Source organism: Mustelus asterias, chromosome 2 (assembly GCF_964213995.1).
Source record: "Mustelus asterias chromosome 2, sMusAst1.hap1.1, whole genome shotgun sequence".
Lineage (NCBI taxonomy): Eukaryota > Metazoa > Chordata > Chondrichthyes > Carcharhiniformes > Triakidae > Mustelus > Mustelus asterias.
The window spans coordinates 75,418,855-75,440,569 of NC_135802.1; the positions used below are offsets into that span (position 1 = coordinate 75,418,855).

Genomic DNA, 21,715 nt, shown 5'->3' on the forward strand with positions numbered 1-21,715 from the left:
GTGGCATTATAATCATCAAATCTCCCACCGTGCAGCAGTTGGGGGCTACCCCATTGACCACAAAATCAACTGGACTGGCCATATTAATACTGGCTACAAGAGGAAGCGGAGGCTAGGAATTCTGCAGCAAATAACTCACCTCTCATCTCCCCAAAGCTTTTTAATCATCTGCAAGGCACAAGTCAGGGGTTCAATGGAATACTATCCACTTGCCTACTTGCAGCTCCAACAACATTCAAGAAGTTCCACACTATCCAGAACAAAGCAGCCCGCTTGATTAGCACTCATTCACCATCTTAAACATTCACTCCCTCCACCACCAACAATGCCCTGCAACACACCAAGGCTCCTTCCACAGCACCTTTCAAACCCACAATCTTTATCACCTAGAAGGACAAGGCAGCAGATGCATGGTAACACCACCACTTGCAAGTCCCAACTCCAAGCCCCACACCATCCTGACATGGAACAATATCACCATTCTTCACTGTCCCTGGATCAAGATCGTAGAATTATACAGTACAGAAGGAGGTCTTTGGCCCATTGACACTGCACTGACAACAATCCCACCCAGGCCCTATACCAGTTACCCCACATATTTACCCCGCTAATCCCCCTAATCTATGCATCCCGGAACACTAAGGGGCAATTTAGCATGGCCAATGCACCTAACCCACACATCTTTGGACTGTGGGAGGAAACCAGAGCACCCGGAGAAAACCCACACAGACACAAGGAGAACGTGCAAACTCCACACAGACAGTGACCCAAGCCGGGAATTGAACCCAAGTCTCTGGAGCTGTGAGGCAGCAGTGCTAACCATTGTGCCACACTTCCTGGAACTCCTTTCCTATCAGTACTCTGGGTGTAGCTACACCACATGGACTGCAGCAGTTCAAGATGGCAGATCTACACCACATTTTAAGGGGCTATAAACACTGGCTTAGCGAGTGACATCCACATCCCATGAAGAAATAAATTTTAAAACATTATGACTTAAAATATGTATGTTTTTAAAACTGTGCAAGTTCAACACACTTGTATACCCACTGGGGAGTCACACTCAAAGTGACATCAGAGGTTGGTATTGTACAATAGGTTTCATCTCCTCGCCCAAAGATGTCAGCAGCCATCGTTGGCAGAGCTCAACCACGGATCTCTCTCTCGCCCGCCATCAACAAGAAAACAAGAACAAAACCCAAGAGGAGAGCTGTAAAATCTGTCCAAGACCAAAAGAAACTACAATGGGGTTGTGAAAGTAGCCCAGTCCATCATGCCAATCAGCCTCCCATCCATTGACTCTGTCCACATTTTCTGCTGCCTTGGAAAAGCAGCCAGCATAATCAAGGACTTCACGCACCCCAGACTTATTCTCTTCCACCTTCTTCCGTCAGGTAAAAGATGCAGAATTCTGAGGTCACATACCAACTGACTCAAGAACAGTTTCTTCCCTGCTGCTGTCAGACTTTTGAATGGATCTACCATATATTAAGTTGACCTTTCTCTACACCCTAGCAATGACTGTAACACTGCATTCTGCACCCTCTCCTTTCCTTCTTTATGTATGGTGTGCTTTGTCTGTATAGCATACAAGTAGTCATACTTTTCACTGTATACCAATACATGTAACGATAAATTGATTTGATTTAAGTAATTGCTTTGAAGTTCATCTCTATAGTTTTTAATTGCATCTTTGAAATGCATTTTGAACATTCAGATATGAAATCAACCATCAGTCTTGGCTCAGCGACAGCAGAGTCAGTAGACAGTACAATCCAAAATTGCTGGATTTGAACAAATAGTCTAGGCTCATGTTTCAGCAATAGCACTGAAGGAATACTGCACTGTCAGAGGTGCTACCTTAAACAGGAGTCAGTAAACCAATGCCTTAAATAATCCATGGCACTTTTCAAAGGTGAGTTCTCCCTATTTCGTTTTCCTGAACTCAATTCACAAATGGATTATCTGGCAGCTTAACGCTATTTGTGAGACAATGAGCTAAAATATTGACTACCATTTCCCTACATTGCAATACTGATTGCAATCCAGAAGTACTTCATTGCATTTTCCATCAGAAATGCGAGGTAACTCAAAAGGTAAACATTGGTCTGAGAGTGTGACATCAAAGCAACAGGCACGAGAATACATCACCTCATGGGAAACATATACTATTCATCACATGCATTATCTGGGACCAAGGGTTATTTTCCAGTTACCTCTTTCACTTGGCTCACACAGCATACATCAGTTACAAATCCTTTTCCGACCGCTTCCTCAGCAATTTCTTCAGCAATCGCTTTCGCTTGACCACATTGTGAGGCATAAAGCAACAGAATACGATGTTTGGTTTCTAAAGACATCCTCCGGCACCAACTGCATAAATCAAAAATTTTGGTCAGTCACCATGTGCAATATGAACAGATGACATTAGCTCAATTTTGGGTTTATAAAGTGCCTTTCATGACCCCAGGACATCCCAAAACACTTGCACATTCAATTAGCTTTGAAGTGTAATCCCTAATGTGGGATGTAATCCCTGCTGTAAGGTATGAAATGTAGCAGCCAATTTTCACACAGATCTTACAAACAGCAATTAGATAAATTATCTGATAATAGAGGGGTGGTGGCCCAGTGGTATTATCTCTAGACTATTAATCCATAAACTCAGCTAATGTTCTGAGGACCTGGGTTCAAATCCCAACATGGTAGATGGTGGAATTTGAACTCAGTAAAAAAAATCTGGAATTAAGAATCTACTGATGACCATGTTGATTGTCAGAAAAACCCATCTGGTTCACTAATGTCCTTTAGGGAAGGAAATATGCCATCCTTACCTGTCTGGCCTATATGTGACTCCAGAACCACAGCAATGTGGTTGACTCAATTGCCCTCTGAAATGGCAGAGCAGGACACTCAGTTCAAGGGCAACTAAGGGTGGGCTATAAATGCTAGTCAGCCAGTGACACCCATATCCCATGGATAAATCAAAAAATTGTTCTTGGTCCGGCAACAGCTCAGTCTCATAATTCACTTGTCTCTGTAGCCTCCCCAACCCAACAACCTTCCAAAAATCGGTGCTCCTTGAATTCTGGTCACATGGGAATCACTGGGATTTCAACTATTCCACGACTGGTAACTTTGCCTTCAGCTGCCTGGGCCCTTGACTCTGGAATTCCTTCGTCAAGTCTCTCCCCCTTTCTTCCTTATGATGCTCCTTAAAATATACATCTTTAACCAAAGTTTTGGTCACCCAATCTAATATCTCCTCCTAGCTCTGTGACATGTTTTGTTTGATAATGTTTGTGATAGTCTTGATATCCAATTCTGGACGTCATTTACAAAGAGGATAACCAAATATGGGCCCAGAAAGGTACTTTGGGGTATGCTGCTTAAGACTGGTTTCCAGTTTCAAGCTTCCCCAATTACTGTGACCTTTTGTTGCTGTTTGGTAAGAAGTGTTCTTTATCCATTAAACAATCTAGTTTGTCCAGTAGCTTTGTATACAGAACATGGTCAAAAGTATTGGAAAAATTTAAAATAGCTAGATTGGTGATAATGCGACTATCAAGGTTATAGGTCAGATGGCAGGTGGCAAGAATCATTGAGATTCTGTTGATCTAGCTTTACGAAGGCATGCTGATTGTCAATGAGGATACAATCTAAGGAGATCCAAAGATGCCAAAAGACAGTACCGGACCAAGCTAGAATCTCAGGCTAGCCACACCGACCCCCGCCGACTATAGCAAGGTCTGCAAGACATAACAGGCTACAAGGTGAAGGCATGTACCCTCTCTGATGAGCTCAATGCATTCTACACCTGTTTTGAGCAAGAGGTCAGTGAGAGGATGCCCTCCAACCTGGATGAACCTGTATCTGGGGGTCACCATTGCAGATGTCAGAGCAGCCTTCTCGAAGGTCAACCCATGGAAAGTGACTGGGCCAGATGGGATACCTGGACGAGCACTCAGATCAGCCGACGGGGGTATTCACAGACATCTTCAACTTCTCTTTACAACAATCTGAGGTCCCTCTCTGCTTCAAGAAGACGATCATCATCCCGATACCCAAGAAAAACCAAGCAGCGTGCCTTAATGACTATTGGCCGGTCGCTCTGACATCCATCATTATGAAGTGCTTCGAAAGGCTAGTCATGGCACGAATCAATTCCAGCCTCCCGGACTACTTGGGTCCACTACAGTTTGCCTCCCACCACAACAGACGCCATCTTCCTGGCCCTGCACTCAACCCTGGAACAGCTAGACAACAAAGACACCCATGTCAGACTCCTATTTATTGACTACAGCTCAGCCTTCAACACTTATTCCCATGAAACTCATCTCCAAACTTCGTGGCCTGGGCCTTGGCACCTCCCTCTGCGACTGGATCCTGAACTTCCTAACTCACAGACCACAATCAGTTAGGATAGGCAACAACATCCCCTCCACGTTCATCCTCAACACCAGTGCCCCACAAAGCTGTGTCCTCAGCCCCCTACTATACCCCTTATACACCTATGACTGTGTGGCCAAATTCTCATCCAATTCGATTTTCACGTTTGCTGATGACACCATCATAGTGGGTCGGATCTCAAACAATGACGAGACAGAGTACAGGAATGAGATAGAGAATCTAGTGAACTGGTGTGGCAACAATAATCTTCCCCTCAATGTCAACAAAATGAAGGAGATTGTCATTGACCTCAGGAAGCTTAGAAGAGAACATGCCCCTGTCTACATCAACGGGGATGAAATAGAAAGGGTCGAGAGCTTCAAGTTTTTCAGTTTCCAGATGACCAACAACCTGTCCTGGTCCCCCATGCCAACACTATCGTTAAGAAAGCCCACCAATGCTTCTACTTTCTCAGAAGACGAAAGAAATTTGGCATATCAGCTACGACTCTCACCAACTTTTACAGATGCACCATAAAAAGAATTAGTTCTGGTTGTATCACAGCTTGGCATAGCTCCTGCTCTGCCCAAGACCGCAAGAACTACAAAAGGTCGTGAATGTAGCCCAATCCATCACGCAAACCATCTCCCATCCATTGACTCTGTCTACAAATTTCCCACTGCCTCAGCAAAGCAGCCAGCATAATTAAGGACCCCACGCTCCCTGGACACTCTCTCTTCCACCGTCTTGTGTCGGGAAAAAGATCCAAAAGTCTGAGGTCACGTACCAACCGACTCAAGAACAGCTTCTTCCCTGCTGCTGTCAGACTTTTGAATGGGCCTACCTCACATTAAGTTGATTTTTCTCTACTCCCTAGCTATGACTGTAACCCTACATTCTGCACTCTCTCATTTCCTTCTCTATGAATGATATGCTTTGTCTGTATAGTGCGCAAGAAACAATATTTTCACTATGTTAATACATATGACAATAATAAATCAAATCAAAAGGATATTCTGTCCTTCAAGGTATCTCATTAGCTGACTATATGTTCCAGTAATTTGCAACAAACACTAGTAAGCAAAATAGGTTGGTAGTTTGCTGGATCAGTGGGGGTGTAACTCCTAATTCATGCAGTATGAGGAATCCACAAGTGCACAAGTACATTTTAAGCTAGTATAATCAATTCAGAACTAAAAAAAAAACAAGCAACAGTTTCATTGTCACGAAGATACATAAAGACATTCATACTGAAACAATCAACAGTTGCAATGCAATAATAGCTTGGCAATAAATAACCTACAATTGATTAAGATAGTCTACAGTCACGTAGGACAATACTGGAAATTCTGCTGTCAAGGCAATTGGATCTACCCAGCTACCGTCTCATCCAGACTGTTTGAAATTGATAGGAATTCTTGAGTCATATCCAACTCCAAACCCTAACTCTCTCTACAAATGCTGCCTGAACTTTCTGCTTTTATTTCGAACCTGCCCTAATTTTAGGTCAAGCCAAATAAACAAACTCAGATTAAGTCAGGACAAAGTAAAAGGGGCAGCTCCCCAAAAGGAGGGGGAACAGCCCGAACAGAAATCAAAGTACAAAGGAAAAGCACTCTCAGCATTTTGCTTTTATTTTAAAGGTTTCCCATCACAGATTTAGATGAGGAATGATGGGAGGGGATTAGAGTGGAGCATAAACGCCGGCCGAACGACCTGTTTCTGTGCCCGATATCCTATGACAAACTCGTGCTTTCTCCACATGTTTACAAGAAGGTGAATTACATTTAAACATATTGCACAAACCCCCCAAAATATATCGTTTTATTGGCTTTCAATCTTCCTCGCCCCAGAACAAAATATAGTCCAAAGATTGGACGATTTTAGTTTTGTAAATACATCCTTTTTTTAAAAATTACCAATTGATTTAGAGGATACTGAAGCATAATGTCACCTATATCATGTTGTAAATAAAGATTACATAAACGGAAGGAATGGGATTTATACGATTTAAACATTGTTTGACAAGTGAAGGCACAAGGTAACTCTTCCTTCGGCACTACGAGAACTACAGTCCCCGGTGGGTGAAAATACAACGTGTTACTTACATAAGAGGACTGGCGATAATAACTGTCCTTTTCCTAAGAGCCGCAGTAAAATACACCCTTAGGGTGAATATTGCATGACAATAATGATGAATAGGCTCAGCCTGAGGGACATGTGGAGTGCGCGCCGGTCCCAGCTGCTTCACTGCTGCTATCGGAACACTCCAGCTCCGGTTCGATACAACTTTAAAGGTTCCTCCGCTCACTCGCAACATTGAAACAAAGCGCACGCGCAGATCAACCCCACCCTCCCCGCCTGATTGACGGCACAGCTACCCAATCACCACTCGGATACCGATAATGACGTAGGCCAAATGAAATGGGCGGGAGGAGGAAAGCGGACTCTGTTGCGTCAGCCGGTGGGGGAGGAGAGCAGCTGCTATCATACTTCGGTCAGTAGATGAAGATCTCGATGTCGTCAGCCTTGCTGGGGAAATGTGCAAACTGCAGAGACTGATAGCCAAGTTCCCCACACATGAGGATGGCCTCAACCAGGATCTTGGGTTCATGTCACACTATCTGTAACCCCCATGACTTGCCTGGCCTTGCAAAATCTCACTAACTGTCCTGTCTGAAGACAATACATATCTCTTTAACCTGTGCTTAACCCTCTCTCCACTCACATTGTCTGTACCTTTAAGACTTGATTACCTGTAAAGACTCACATTCCAACCATTATTTTGTAAATTGAGTTTGTGTCTTTATATGCCCTGTTTGTGAATAGAACTCCCACTTACCTGATGAAGGAGCAGCAGTCCGAAAGCTAGGGGTTTTTGCTACCAAATAAACTTGTTGGACTTTAACCTAGTGTTGTGAGACTTCTTGCTGAAACCTACAAACAACAGTCCCACTTTCATGAAGCAGGGCGGCTGCAGTTTAATCTGATTTGTCCAGGTCATTAATTTGGAAGGAATAGGTCATTGCTTTTGCTTGTTGGGGAATTGGAGGACACAACTCGGAAATGACAGAATAAACAGGCAAAGCCAAATAAGTACAGCAGATCGTGACAGTCAACATTTTATACAGATAACGGTAAAGTTTTAAGTTTCTTTATTAGTGTTACAAGTAAACTTAACACTGCATTGAAGTTACTCTGAAAATCCCCTAAAATGAAGATAGATTGACTTTCAAAAGTCAAAATCGAGACACAATGAAAGGAGTTCAAAAGAAGAGTCTTGTGGGGCTCGAAACGTTAACTCTGTTTCTCTCCACAGATTATGCCAGACCTGCTCAGCACTTTCTGTTTTTATCACATGTTGAAAAGTCTTGGGAAGGCTCCATGATGAATGACATGTTGGGAGATCAATTACAGGAGTCTGGAGAGGGGCTGTTGGAGCCCACGTGCTGATATTCCTCAAATATGTCCAGCCAGAGGTGGGAACCCTATTATTGAACTCAGTTGTTGAAGACAGTAGTTACCAAACACCGACTTTTGTTTCAATAACATTTCTGCCTTATTTTCTGAGAAAGACTGAACCAAGGCTTCTTTAGTCATAAGCCATTCCACTCAAACTTTACTGTGTAATGCACAGCCTCTGCAAAGCCTCATTTATTTTCATTTACACACTTAAGTTCTAACAATAGGCTTTTCAACTAGAAGCAGGATTTTAAACCAGCAAACATACCTCAATGTGGGAGGTTTTATTTGCACCCAGAGCCCCAGCAGGAAAGCATGTAGTCTTTCAATAAAAAGTTTGGTTGAATGTGCCACGGCTCAACTGAATTTGCCACTTTCCCCAGGACTGGTTGGTGGTTTACTGATGAATGCCATCCAGTTAGCTCTTCAAGTGCGACTTGAGGTTGGCAGACGCTATTGTCAATCTTCTGCCATTACCCAGAAGCTGATTTCCGCTCCCCCCGCCTTCCCCCTGGGAAGTAATGCCCAAAACCCACTATAAATTACCCTAATAACTTCTATAAGTCAGTGGTGCCCCTGCTGCTCAACCACACTGGCCTCCCACTCACCCATGCTGGCCTCTGCAAAAATCCTATTAAGCATGAAACAGAGGAGCTTAAGTCAAGACAAAATGATGCCCATGCTTGCATTTGCCTGGGTATTAATACATATTAAGAAGTCTAACAACACCAGGTTAAAGTCCAACAGGTTTATTTGGTAGCAAAAGCTAGTGGCTTTTGCTACCAAATAAACCTGTTGACTTGAACTTGGTGTTGTTAGACTTCTTACTGTGTTTACCCCAGTCCAACGCTGGCATTTCCACATCATTAATACATATATCATTGACTTTGACATTTCCCACCCTGTGCAGTTGTGCCAAGTTGTTATCTTCTGCAGGCTCCAATCGGTTATAGATGGCAATCATGTAACCATCAATTAATCCATTTAATTTCCTGAACAGAGAAGGCTACCATTCATTGAATGTTCAACTTTTAAGATCAACACATCACAATGTGAATGCCAAGTATGTTGACAGCTGTCACAACTCTCTTAATCCACGTGATAAGGTAAAAGCCCTGAATCTCTCAAAAGTGGAATTTGACTTATTCGGGCACAACCAAAATATCCACCCTGGTCTTTTCACCATGAGCTTTCCAATTCCCATTCTCCTCCTTCAGCACTTCAGGACGTGTAGAGGAGAACATGCCCCTATCTACATCAACGGGGACAAAGTGGAAAGGGTCAAGAGCTTCAAGTTTCTAGGTGGCCAGATCACCAACAACCTGTCCTGGTCCCTCTGTGCCGACACTATAGTTAAGAAAGCCCACCAACGCTTCTACTTTCTCAGAAGACTAAGGAAATTTGGCATGTCGGCTACGACTCTCACTAACTGTTACAGATGCACCATAGAAAGCATTCTTTCTCACTGGATCACAGCTTAGTATGGCTCCTGCTCCGCCCAAGACCGCAAGAAATTACAAAAGGTCGTGAACGTAACCCAATCCATCATGCAAACCAGCCTCCCATCCATTGACTCTGTCTACATTTACCACTGCCTTGGCAAAGCAGCCAGCATAATTAAGGACCCTATGCACCCCAGACATTCTCTCTTCCACCTTTTTCCATCGGGAAAAAGATCCAAAAGTCTGAGGTCACGTATCAACCGACTCAAGAACAGCTTCTTCCCTGCTGCCATCAGACTTTTGAATAGACGTACCTTGCATTAAGTTGATCTTTCTCTACACCATAGCTATGACTGTAACACTACATTCTGCATTCTCTTGTTTCCTTCTCTATGAACAGTATGCTCTGTCTGTATAGCGCGCAGGAAACAATACTTTTCAATGTATGCTAATACATGTGACAATAATAAATCAAATCAAATCCTCCTCCCCAGAGGCACTCCTCCCTCAGGCTGTTCACTCTCTCCTCTGCTGGCCTTCCATTGTCTTCCTTTAGTCCCCTGCTCTCCCTCATAAGCCTCTTGCTCTCCCCCACTAACCTCACTTGCTTTCCCCTCTGGCCTCCATTATGAAATCCCTAACTGACCTCTGACTGGATGGCTAATCAGAGTACGGAAAGGTGAACCATATATAGGTAAACAGAATGTGAGGGATGCAGGAAAAGGGGATGGGCGTTAGTGGAGCAGAAACCAGGACTTTAGAGAAATTTGGAGAAAAATATCACTTAGTGAAAAGCTTGGACTGTCTCAGTGAAACCAGGATACCTTGTCACTCTACATAGGAATGGCAAATGAACAATGCATTCTCTTCCATGAATGGCTACAGATGAAGTTAGAATCTAGAACCATAGAGTATCTATAGTGTAGAAGGAGGCGACTTGGCCCTCTGAGTTTGCACTAACTCTCCAAAAGATTGTTTTTCCCAGCCCCTCCCTCATTCTATCCCCATAACCCCGCTCATTTACCATGGCTTGGCCTCCTGACCCACGCAACTTTGGATACTAAGGGGCACGGCCAATGCACCTAACCTGTACATCTTTGGACTGTGAGAGAAAACTAGAGCACCCAGAGAAAACCCACACAGACATGGAGAGAACTTGCAAACTCCACACAGACAGTGACCCAAGGCCGGAATCAAACCTGGGTCCCTGGTGCTGTGAGGCAGCAATGCTAACCACTGTGCCACCATGCTGTTGAAAAACAACTTTGACAAAGTCATAGTAAATTCAATTCTCAATATGTCCCACCAATGCAGAATAGCAATTAGAAAGCCAACAATATTTTGAGCTACATAGCTATAACAGTATGATGCAAATGCGGCTGGTGGTCGAACTGCAACTCGGGTTGGTCTGTGCCATGGCTTCTGTTCTGGTTACCGAGACAGAAAGGAAATATTCAAATGTAGCATGTGGTGATCATACTGATTCCTAGTGAATTTGATTTGATTTATTATTGTCGCATGTATTAGTATATAGTGAAAAGTATTGTTTCTTGCGTGCTATACAGACAAAGCATACTATACATAGAGAAAGAAAGGAGAGGGTGCAGAATGTAGTGTTACAGCCATAGCTGGGGTATAGAGAAAGATCAACTTAATATGAAGTAGGTCCATTCAAATGTCTGATGGCAGCAGGGAAGAAACTGTTCTTGAGTCGGTTGGTACATGACCTCAGCCTTTTGTATCTTTTTCCCGACAGAAGAATCATAGAATAGAATAGAATCATATAATCCCTACAGAGCAGAAGGTGGCCATTTGGCCCATTGAGCCTGCACCAACAACAATCCCACCTAGCCCTATCCCCATGTAGTTATCCTGCAAGTCCCCCTGACACTAAAGAGCAATTTACCATGGTCAATCAACCTAACCCGCATTCTTTGGTGGAAGGTGGAAGAGAGTATGTCCAGGGTGCGTGGGAGTCTTTGATTAGGCTGGCTGCTTTTCCGAAACAGCGGGAAGTATAGACAGAGTCAATGGATGGGAGGCTGGTTTGCGTGATGGACTGGGCTTTGTTCATGACCCTTTGGAGTTTCCTGTGGTCTTGGCCAGAGCAAGAGCCATACTTAGCTGTGATACAACCAGAAAGAATGCTTTCTATGGTGCATCTGTCAAAGTTGGTGAGAGTTGTAGCGGACATGCCAAATTTCCTTAGCCTCCTGAGAAAACAAAGGCACTGGTGGGCTTTCTTAACTATAGCGTTGGCATGGAGAGACCAGGACAGGTTGTTGGTGATCTGGACACCTAGGAACTTGGAGCTCTCGACCATTTCCATTTCATCCCCGTTGATGTAGACAGGGGCATTCCTAGTGTTAATGAGTTATGAGGAAAGACTGGAGAAATTTGGAACTTTAATCTTTGACATTTAGCATCTGAAAGATCCAAATGTATATAAAATGTGGATAAATTATATGGAAAAAGTAAATCTAGGGTGGCAGTTGCATTGTGGCAATGTCCCTGGACTAGTGAATGATACATCTCCACCTACCCCTGAGGTCCAGCATCATGGATGCCAGCCTTCAGCCAATTTGATTCACTCTACGTGACATCAGGAAATAGCTGAAGGCAATAGATACTGCAAAAGCTACGGGCCTGCTAAGAGTACTGAACACTCATGCTCCAGAACAAGCCTTGCTCCAATTCAAGCTGTTTCAGAAGAGCTATAACACTGGCATCTCCCAACAATGTGGAAAAATGTCCATATAAAGAGCACAAATCCAATCCAGCCAATGACCATCCCATGAGCCACCTCTCGATCATCAGCAAGTATCATCAACAATGCTATGGAGCGATAATATGCTCACTGAGTTCTGATAAAGAGTCATATTGGACTCATAGTGTTAATTTTGTTTCTCTCTTCACAAATGCTGTGAGACCTGTTCTCTCTGTTTTTATTTTATAACCTGCTCATTGCTACTTAGTTTGGGTTTGGGCAATTTGGTTCCTGATCTCATTACGGCCTTTGTCCAAACATGGGGATAAGAGCTGAACTCCAGAGGTGAAAGTGACTGCCCTTAACATCAAGGCAGCATGGGACCAAGTGCAGCCTCATGGAGCCCAAGCAAAATTGAAGTCAATGGGAATCAGGGGAAAACGCTCCACTGTTTTGAGTCATACCTAACACAAAGAAAGACTGGTTGTCAGAGGTGAATCACAGTCCCAGGACGTCGCAGCAGGAGTTCCTTGGTACAGTCATTGTCCCAACCATCTTCACCTGCTTCACCAATGAGGTCAGAAGTGAGGATGTTTCCTGATGTTTGCAATGTTCAGTGCCATTCGCAACAACATTCAGGCATCTGCTTATAAATGGGAAGTGATTTTCATATGCCATGAGTGGTACAAAAAGACCATCTCAAATGAGAGAGAATCTTTCCATTTCCCCATGATATTTAATTGTATTACCTTCGCTTAATTTCTACTATCAACACCCTAGGGTTAGCCATTGACCAGAAACTGAACTGGACAAGCCACATAAAGTATGTGGCTACAAAAGCAAGTCAAATTTGGGAATTCATAGAATCCCTATTGTGCAGAAGGAAGCCATTCAGCCCATCAAGTCTGCACCAACTCTCTGACAGTGCATCTTGCCCATGCCCTAATCCTGTAACCCCACATATTTACCCCGCTAATCCCCCTAACCTACATATCTTGGGACACTATGGAGCAATTTAGCATTGCCAATCAACCTAACCTGCACATCTTTAGACTGGGAAGAAACCCACGTAGACATGGGGAGAATGTGCAAATTCCAGTCACCCAAGGCTGGAATTGAGGCAACAGTGCCCATCCCTAATTGCCCTTAAGGTGATGGTGAGCCACATTCTTGAACCACTGCATTCCATTTGGTGCAGCTGACTCGTTCAGGCAAATGAAGAGTATTCCATGAGATGCAACAGTGCTAACCACTGTGCCACCCTGCCACCCAAATTCTAAGAAGAGTAACTCACCTTTTGATTCCCCAAAGCCTTCCCAACATCTACTAGGCACAAGTCAGGAGTGTAATGGAATACTCTTCATTTGCCTGAACGAGTGCAGCTGCACCAAATGGAATGCAGTGGTTCAAGAATGTGGCTCATCATCACCTTAAGGGCAATTAGGGATGGGCAACAAGCTGCTAGTGATGTCCACATTCCATGAAAGAACAAAAAAAACTTGGAAAAATATTGAGATTAAACTGGACAAGTAGAACAGAAAGCAAGAGGTCACAGACTTTAGTGAAAGATACATTTAAGACGAGTATCTGTTCTTCTCCACACAGAATGATCAATACTTGGAATATATTCCTAGATAAAGTACTAGAAACTATAACTTCCTGACCTACATTACCTTTGATTTAAAATTTATAGAATCATAGAGTACATCCTGTTGTATAAATACCTTCCTAGATTTGCCACTCCTTGGGCAGGATTTTCCGGTTCCCCCTGTGGTGTTTTTTTCAATGGAAGAGCTATCTCACCATTGGCTGTCAGCAAGACCTTCCAGTCCCGCCAATATCAATGGTGTTTATATAGCTCGCCTGTCCTGCTGCCTGGAAGCCTACCATGAGGGTTTGCCTTCTGCAGGACTAGAAGATCCCGCCGACGGGAAAGGCCAGAAAATCCAGTTCCCTTTGTGACTTGCTCTGTATCTGCACTTCTTTTGACAGCCTGGTCATCAGCTGTGGAGAATCCACACTTTGGGATTCCCTCATTACACCTATTTTCCTTTCCTCCTTTTAAGACTTCTTTAAATCCTTTTATTTGGCGAAGCGTAATATCGCCTTCCTTGGTTCTTCATTTATATTTGTCTAATTACTTTTTCTAAAGTACTTTGCGAGGTGCTTGACATTAAAATACCATTTAAATGCGAGTTGTTCTGATGGTTTACCCAGGAATTTAAATTGCTTTTGATTGAGGGATTAATGTTGTCCAGGACAACAAGTCTCAATCCCATTAAACATAAGAGTGACAGCCACCTTAGAATTGAGAAAGTCCAGATAACATTAACAAATGGCTTTTGTGTACTGTACGTTTGTATGTCAGGTCAATGATAATGTCAATCAATCTAAAGGTAATGGCCACAGAAGCAAAAAATGTGTACACAAGATGTTGAAGAAAAGAAAGTGATTGCTATTCATTGCCTGAAAATTTCCAGTCAATGTTTTTGTTGACTCACTATCAATGTAATGCTGAGATGTATCTTAAAAGCATTTATCCATAAGTCTAAATAAGACCATGCTGAAATCGCTTTTGAAATATTGAAATTTTAAGGTCTATTCTTTAAAGGACATTGAGGAATTGGAGAAAGTGGAAAAGAGAATGGCGACGATGATTCTGGTACCTGTAGAGTTAGGTTATGAGGTTGGAATCTGAGCTAAATTTATTTCATTGCATTGCTTGCAACACAATGTGGGTGTTTAGAAAGCTTGAGAGATGCTCTTTGACTTAAATTCAGAGCACAAAGACAAAAATTAACAAGCATCAAGAGACATCAAGGATTAGAAGCATGATTTCTCTCCCCCAAGAGTTTGTGGGAGAGTGAGCTGGATTGTAAGTGGAAGGAGCATGCTGAATGAGTCGAATTATCCTTCTTTTATTTCATGATTCAATATGTCTTGGTTACTAAAGGAGATAGATGTGCCAGAGTCATTTTTTCAAATGCAGGTGTTGCAATAATAGCACTGGGTTTGCTGCAGCAGGATATCTTACTTCATGCCCCAATAGTTAGATCTTCTCCTTCACTCTTCAGCTCAAATACATTTTTGGATGTAAATTGCTGCAAGTGTAAGCTGATAATGGTACACAGAAGTCATTGTGGATTTCTCTACCATAGAAGATTCTTAGTTGTTGAGTATGTTCAAGACTGAGCTTAACTGATTTTGGATATTCAGGAAATCAAGCAATAAGGGAATAATATGGCAAAGTGGAGTTGATGTAGAAATTCAGCCATGATTTGATTTAATGGAGAACAAGCTCAAGGGACCATATGGCCTACTTCTATTATGTTGCTGGCACAAATATATTAGGAAAAAAATATTATTTTGTATGTGGATACATATTATATATCCTTATATATATTAGAATGACTACTTGGATAAGTTTCTGGTTAGCAGCCATGTAATTGTGATATCAGTTGCTGTCTTCAGGAAGAAAGTGTAGCAAGCCTCAAAGAAAGGTAACCATAGAGCCTAGTCTAACTGGAAGGTCGGAGTGATCAACTACTGGAATTTAAAATCACAAACCATGAATGTGGGTTTCACCAGTTTTATGAGAAGGAAGGGGTTTGTTTTTAAAGATTCTAACCAGAAGTGCCTCTGGTCTGCTATGATAAGTGAAACCACGTCACACATTTACGAGCTGAGCTGATAAAATATATATCGGAAATACACAAACGTTTTAAAAAGTATATCATGTTCAATTTCTGACTTGATCAGATCAGTTTAGTGTTTACTGGAATTGAATGTTTTAAATTTTAGAAAATGCTTGAAATAATAGTGAATAGTATTAACAATGCATCATATTAGCAATGCAAGGGAGCAGGTTTTTTTATTTTGTCAAATACCACTCATTAAACAATTATTTCACATTTAGCTGCCCTATCACTCGACATAGTCCAAACAAACTAAACTGCTGAATCACAGTCCCACACGTGGTAAATTGTTCTTAGAGTTTATTTTTAATTTGCAATTTTTGTCTTGCAATCGCTTTGTATCTCTTTATTCCCACTCTTATTCAAATCCCTTTCACCCTCTCTATATTTATCTTTCTGTACCTAATTTGACTGTAATTACTCCTATTTCCTTCTGTTTCTTTCTCTACCCTTAAATTTCCTTAATTCAGGAGATAAGCTGTTGGTCCTGTCATTCACCAACCCGTTCTGTTGTTCAATTAGCCATTAACAAATCCATGCTAATTTTCCTTAATTAATTCACAATTGTCCAAGTTAATTTTACCTTAGACTATGATTTCTAAAAGTTTTGGTGACCAGTGAGGTTAAACTGACAGGCTAGTATTGTTGGGTTCATTACACTCTTTTGCAATTCTCCCGTCCTCTGGCACCATCTCTATACTTCTGGAAGATTGGAGGATTATGGCCAGAAAATCCTCCTTTACATCCCTCCATATCTTTACATGCATCTCATTAAGTGACCTATCAATTTTAAATACAGCTGGCCTTTCTAATAGCTCCTCTCTCAATTTTTAGTCCACCTAATATCTAAACTATTTCTTTTTCACTGACTTGGGCAGCATCTTCTTGGTAAAGACAGAAAGTACTCATTTAGTACTTCAGCCATGCTTTCTACTTCCCTTTTTATCTTTAATTAGCCCCACCCCTGCTCTTACTACTCTCTTACCGTTTATGTGCCAATAGAAGACTTTTGGATTCCTCATTTGTATTAGCTGCTGGTTTCTTATCAAACCTCTCTTGCTATAAATATGAAAGGTCATGATTTATGTTTTATGAACATATGAATCATGTCGAGCCAAAAAGGCATTAAACTTACCACACAATTCCATCGGGAAAAAGATACAAAAGTCTGAGGTCCTTCAGAAAAAAGATACAAAAGTCTGAGGTCACATACCAACCCTCACAAAAGGTTGCTGAAGAAGATTGGGTCACACGGAGTTGGGGGTAGGGTGTTAGCGTGGATTGGGGATTGGCTATCTGACAGGAAGCAGAGAGTCGGAATAAATGGGTGCTTTTCTGGTTGGCAGATGGTAACTAGTGGTGTGCCGCAGGGATCGGTACTGGGGCCTCAACTATTTACCATTTATATAGACGATCTGGAGGAGGGGACTGAGTGTAGGGTAACAAAGTTTGCAGATGACACAAAGATAAGTGGAAAAGTGAATCGTATGGAGGGCATAGAAGGTCTACAGAGAGATTTGGACAGGCTGAGTGAGTGGGCGAGGATCTGGCAGATGGAGTATAACGTTAACAAATGCGAGGTTATTCACTTTGGAAGAAATAATAGCAAATTGGATTATTATCTAAATGGAAAGAAATTACAACATGCTGCTGTGCAGAGGGACCTGGGGGTCCTTGTGCATGAGACGCAAAAACCCAGTCTGCAGGTGCAACAGGTGATCAAGAAGGCAAATGGGATGTTGGCCTATATCGCAAGGGGGATAGAATATAAAAGCAGAGATGTCTTGCTGCATCTGTACAGGGCATTGGTGAGGCCGCAGCTGGAATACTGTGTGCAGTATTGGTCCCCTTATTTGCGGAAGGATATATTGGCCTTGGAGGGAGTGCAGAGAAGGTTCACCAGGTTGATACCAGAGATGAGGGGTGTTGATTATGAGGAGAGATTAAACAGATTGGGTTTGTACTCGTTAGAATTTAGAAGGCTGAGGGGGTATCTTATAGAGACCTATAAGATAATGAAGGGGCTGGATAGGGGAGAGGTGGAGAGATTCTTTCCACTTAGAAAGGAAACTAGAACTAGAGGGCACAGCCTCAAAATAAAGGGGGGTCAGTTTAGGACAGAGTTGAGGAGGAACCTCTTCTCTCAGAGGGTGGTGAATCTCTGGAATTCTCTGCCCACTGAAGTGGTGGAGGCTACCTCGTTGAATATGTTTAAATCACGGATAGATGGATTCCTGATCGGTAAGGGAATTAGGGGTTATAGGGATCAGGCGGGTAAGTGGAACTGATCCACTTCAGATCAGCCATAATCTTCTTGAATGGCGGGGCAGGCTCGAGGGGCTAGATGGCCTACTCCTGCTCCTATTTCTTATGTTCTTATGACTCAAGAACTGCTTCTTCCCTGCTGCCGTCAGACTTTTGAATGGACCTACCATGCATTAATTGATCTTTCTCTATAACCTAGCTATGACTGTAATACTACATTCTGCACTCTCTCCTTTCCTACTCTATGAACGGCATGCTTTGTCTGCATAGTGAGCAAGAAACAATACTTTTCACTGTATGCTAATACATCTGACAATAATAAATCAAATCAAATCAAATCAAAACAATTGAGTAATGTGCTATATGAATTTCAGTGCCAGTGTGATCCAGGTATGTAGGCCATATGTCCCCATGACCAGAGGATCATTTCAAACCTTGGCCATATCAGTTCTCACCCGACTGAAATTGGTCCTCCTCCAATTAATTATTTTTGCATTAGATTGTTCCTTATTCTTTTCTGGAGCTAACCTAATCTTATATCACCGTTCCTCCTGGCATTTGACTCATTTGACACACCTAATTCCCCAGAACCAGGTCAGGCAATGCCTCTTGCCTCAACGGGCATATACTAAAAACTTAATTCCCTCTCACTCTAAAGCCACTTAATTAATGTCAGTTGCTCCTCAGTTGATAACACTCTTGCCTCTGAAGGTACTGGGTTCACATCCCCCTTCAGGACTTGAGCACAAAAATTTAGCCTGAGGGAATACTGCACTGAAAGAGGGGCCATCATTCATATGAGATGTTAAGCGAAGGCGCCATCTACCTGCTAAGATGTACTGCTTTATGTATTTTACTGTAATTTTCCAATTCGACCTGTGTCCCATATGTGGGTTTCCTAGGACACTATTTGTTCGGGCAGCAACTGGGGGACTGCTCAGAGACCCTTTGATGCATGGCCACGAGGAACAGGAGAACTAACCAACAGACTGTCTGAAAGTTGTTCGACTTGGATGAATGGTTGGGGGAGTTGGGTTCACTACCACTCAGGCCTGAGGTAGGAAGGTGGTCCAATTCCCAAAGCACTCAAGCCCGAGTTGGTTGGGGGTTCCTTGGGTCTCCAGGGGTCTCCAGTTGGAGAGGGGATCAGGGTCTGGTGGCACAAGCCTGAGTCAGGGGAGAGGGTCTGGCATGGAAGGTGATGGCATAGTCGTAATCTAAAGCTAGTTTTAGTAATGGTGACCATGAAACTGTCATTGGTTGTTGTAAAAATCCATCTGATTCACTAATGTCCTTTTAGGGAAGGAAATCTGCCAGCCTTACCCAGTCTGGCCAACATGTGATTCCAGATTGACAGCAATGCGGTTAATTCTTAACTATCATCTGAAATGGTCCAGCAAGCCACTCAGTTCAAGGGCAATGTGGGACTTGACGGGCCCGGACCTGCTGGAAGTATACGAGAGTATGCTTCTGGAAGGCAGCATATCAGAATCCATGAGGAAAGGCATCATTACCCTCATCTACAAGCAGAAGGGGGAAAGGGAAGAAATTAGAAATTGGCGACCCATTTCACTATTGAACGTGGACTATAAAATTCTAGCCAAGATCATCGCCAACCGGGTCAAGTCTGCTCTGGGGTCAGTGATCCATTCTGATCAAACCTGTGCTGTACCCGGCAGGAAGATCTCTGATAGCCTCGCGCTACTCAGGGATACGATTGCCTACGTGCAGGACAAGCAGGTGGATACCTGCCTCATCAGCCTCGACCAGGAGAAGGCGTTTGACAGAATATCGCACAGCAACATGATGGATGTGCTCTCCAAAATGGGCGTTGGGGAGGGAATCCACAATTGGATCCAACTGCTCTACACAGACATCAGTAGCGCAGTTTCAATCAATGGGTGGGAATCAGATAGGTTTCAGATCAGGTCTGGAGTCAGGCAGGGCTGCCCTCTCTCCTCCGTCCTTTTTGTGTGTTGCACTGAACCCTTTGCCGAGGCCCTCGGAAGCGATCCAAGCATCAAAGGGGTTACAATCCCAGGCAGCGGAGGCATGCAGGTCAAAGCCTCCCTGTACATGGATGATGTGGCTGTCTTCTGCTCGGACCCCTCGTCTATTGGCAGGCTCCTCCAAGTCTGTGAGCAGTTCGAGCTGGCCTCGGGAGCCAAAGTCAACCGTGGTAAGAGTGAGGCCATGTTCTTTGGAAACTAGCCTGACAGATCCTTTGTCCCCTTCACCGTCAGGGCAGACTACCTTAAGGTGCTGGGGATATGGTTCGGAGCGGCAGGGGCATGCGCCAAAAACTGGGAAGAGCACATCGCCAAAGCGAGGCAAAAATTGGGCTTGTGGGAGCAAAGCTCTCTATCACCAGAAAAAACCTGGTCATCCGGTGCGAGGTACTGTCCGTGTTGTTGTATGTAGTGCAGGTCTGGCCTATCCCCAAATCCTGTGCAGCAGCAGTGACCCAGGCCATCTTCAAATTCATCTGGCGATCAAAGATGGATCGTGTCCGGAGGGAAGCAATGTACAAATCTCAAGAGAACGGAGGGAAAAATGTTCCCAACGCCACCCTCATCCTGATGGCCAGCTTTGTGTGCGGTTGCATCAAGCTGTGTGTAGATCCTCAGTACGCTAACAGCAAGTGCCACTACTTTTTGAGGTTCTACCTGTCCCAAGTGTTGCGGAGGATGGGTCTGGCCACACTGCCGCGGAACGCTCCAAGTAGTTGGACCATACTGCAGCAGCTGTCCTTCGTGGAGAAATTTTTCCAAAAACACAACTTTGACCACATTGCGATCAAGCAGTGGTCAGCACGTAATGTCCTTGAGGCCTTGAGAGAAAAGGAGATGGCGGATCCTGTCGGATGGTTCCCTGAGCAGACTATCAGTGTCATTTGGCAGAATGCCTCATTACCAGAACTCACAAACAAGCACCAAGACCTGGCTTGGCTGGTGGTGAGAAGGGCACTCCCCGTCAGATCCTTTATGCACGCTCAAGATCTCAACACCACCGCATGCTGCCCTCGAAGCAGCTGTGGGGGTGATGAGACGGTCGCACACCTCCTTGTGGAATGTGCCTTTGCAAAGAAGGTCTGGAGTGAGATGCAGTGGCATTTGTCGAGGTTCATCCCGAGTAGCTCGGTGATGCAGGACTCTGTGCTCTACGAGCTGTTTCCGGGGACGCACACCGAGACAAATATCAACTGCTGCTGGAGGGTCATCAACTCGGTGAAGGACGTGCTTTGGTCCACCCGAAACTTGCTGATCTTCCAGCTGAAAGATTTGTCCTCAACCGAGTGTTGCAGAGTGGCACATTCCAAGGTCCAGGACTACGTGCTGAGGGACGCGCTCAAGCTTGGGGCAGTCGCCGCAAAGGCACAATGGGGAAAGGCCACTGTGTAAAGCATTTCAACCGAGGCAGATCGAGGGCCGGGTAACTGCAGAATACCCTTGGCCTGCGTAACTGTGTGCCAATCTGAAAAATAACGGCACACAGTAAACTCTGATGTATGTATATAGTTTCAAGTACTGAAATGTAATGAATGTAATGTCGTGTAAATAAGCATCGTGTAGTACTGTAAAAATAACTTTTTTTTACACTGTTTGTAATTATTAGATATGTCGTTTTGCAATGGCTTACTTGAGAGTTTTTTTTATGAGGGGCAGGCAATAAATGCTGGACTTGCTGGTGATGCCCACACCCCATAAAAGAATAAAGGCCTGAGGGGTTGGCGAGGGGGGATTCTGAGTATGTCT

At 43.6% G+C, this 21,715-nt stretch overlaps 1 protein-coding gene across 1 annotated transcript in view; it reads right to left on the minus strand.

Moving 5' to 3' along the window:
- The window catches only part of mtrr (5-methyltetrahydrofolate-homocysteine methyltransferase reductase), a 60,244-nt gene extending 53,535 nt beyond the window's left edge, over positions 1-6,709 (minus strand). The window contains exons 1-2 of the mRNA XM_078237418.1: positions 6,498-6,709; positions 2,217-2,373 (exon numbers count right to left, since the gene is read on the minus strand). Coding sequence (XP_078093544.1) covers positions 2,217-2,373; positions 6,498-6,709 — 369 coding nt within the window. The remainder of the gene's footprint in view (positions 1-2,216; positions 2,374-6,497) is intronic.
- Between the last annotated feature and the right edge of the window lie 15,006 nt (positions 6,710-21,715).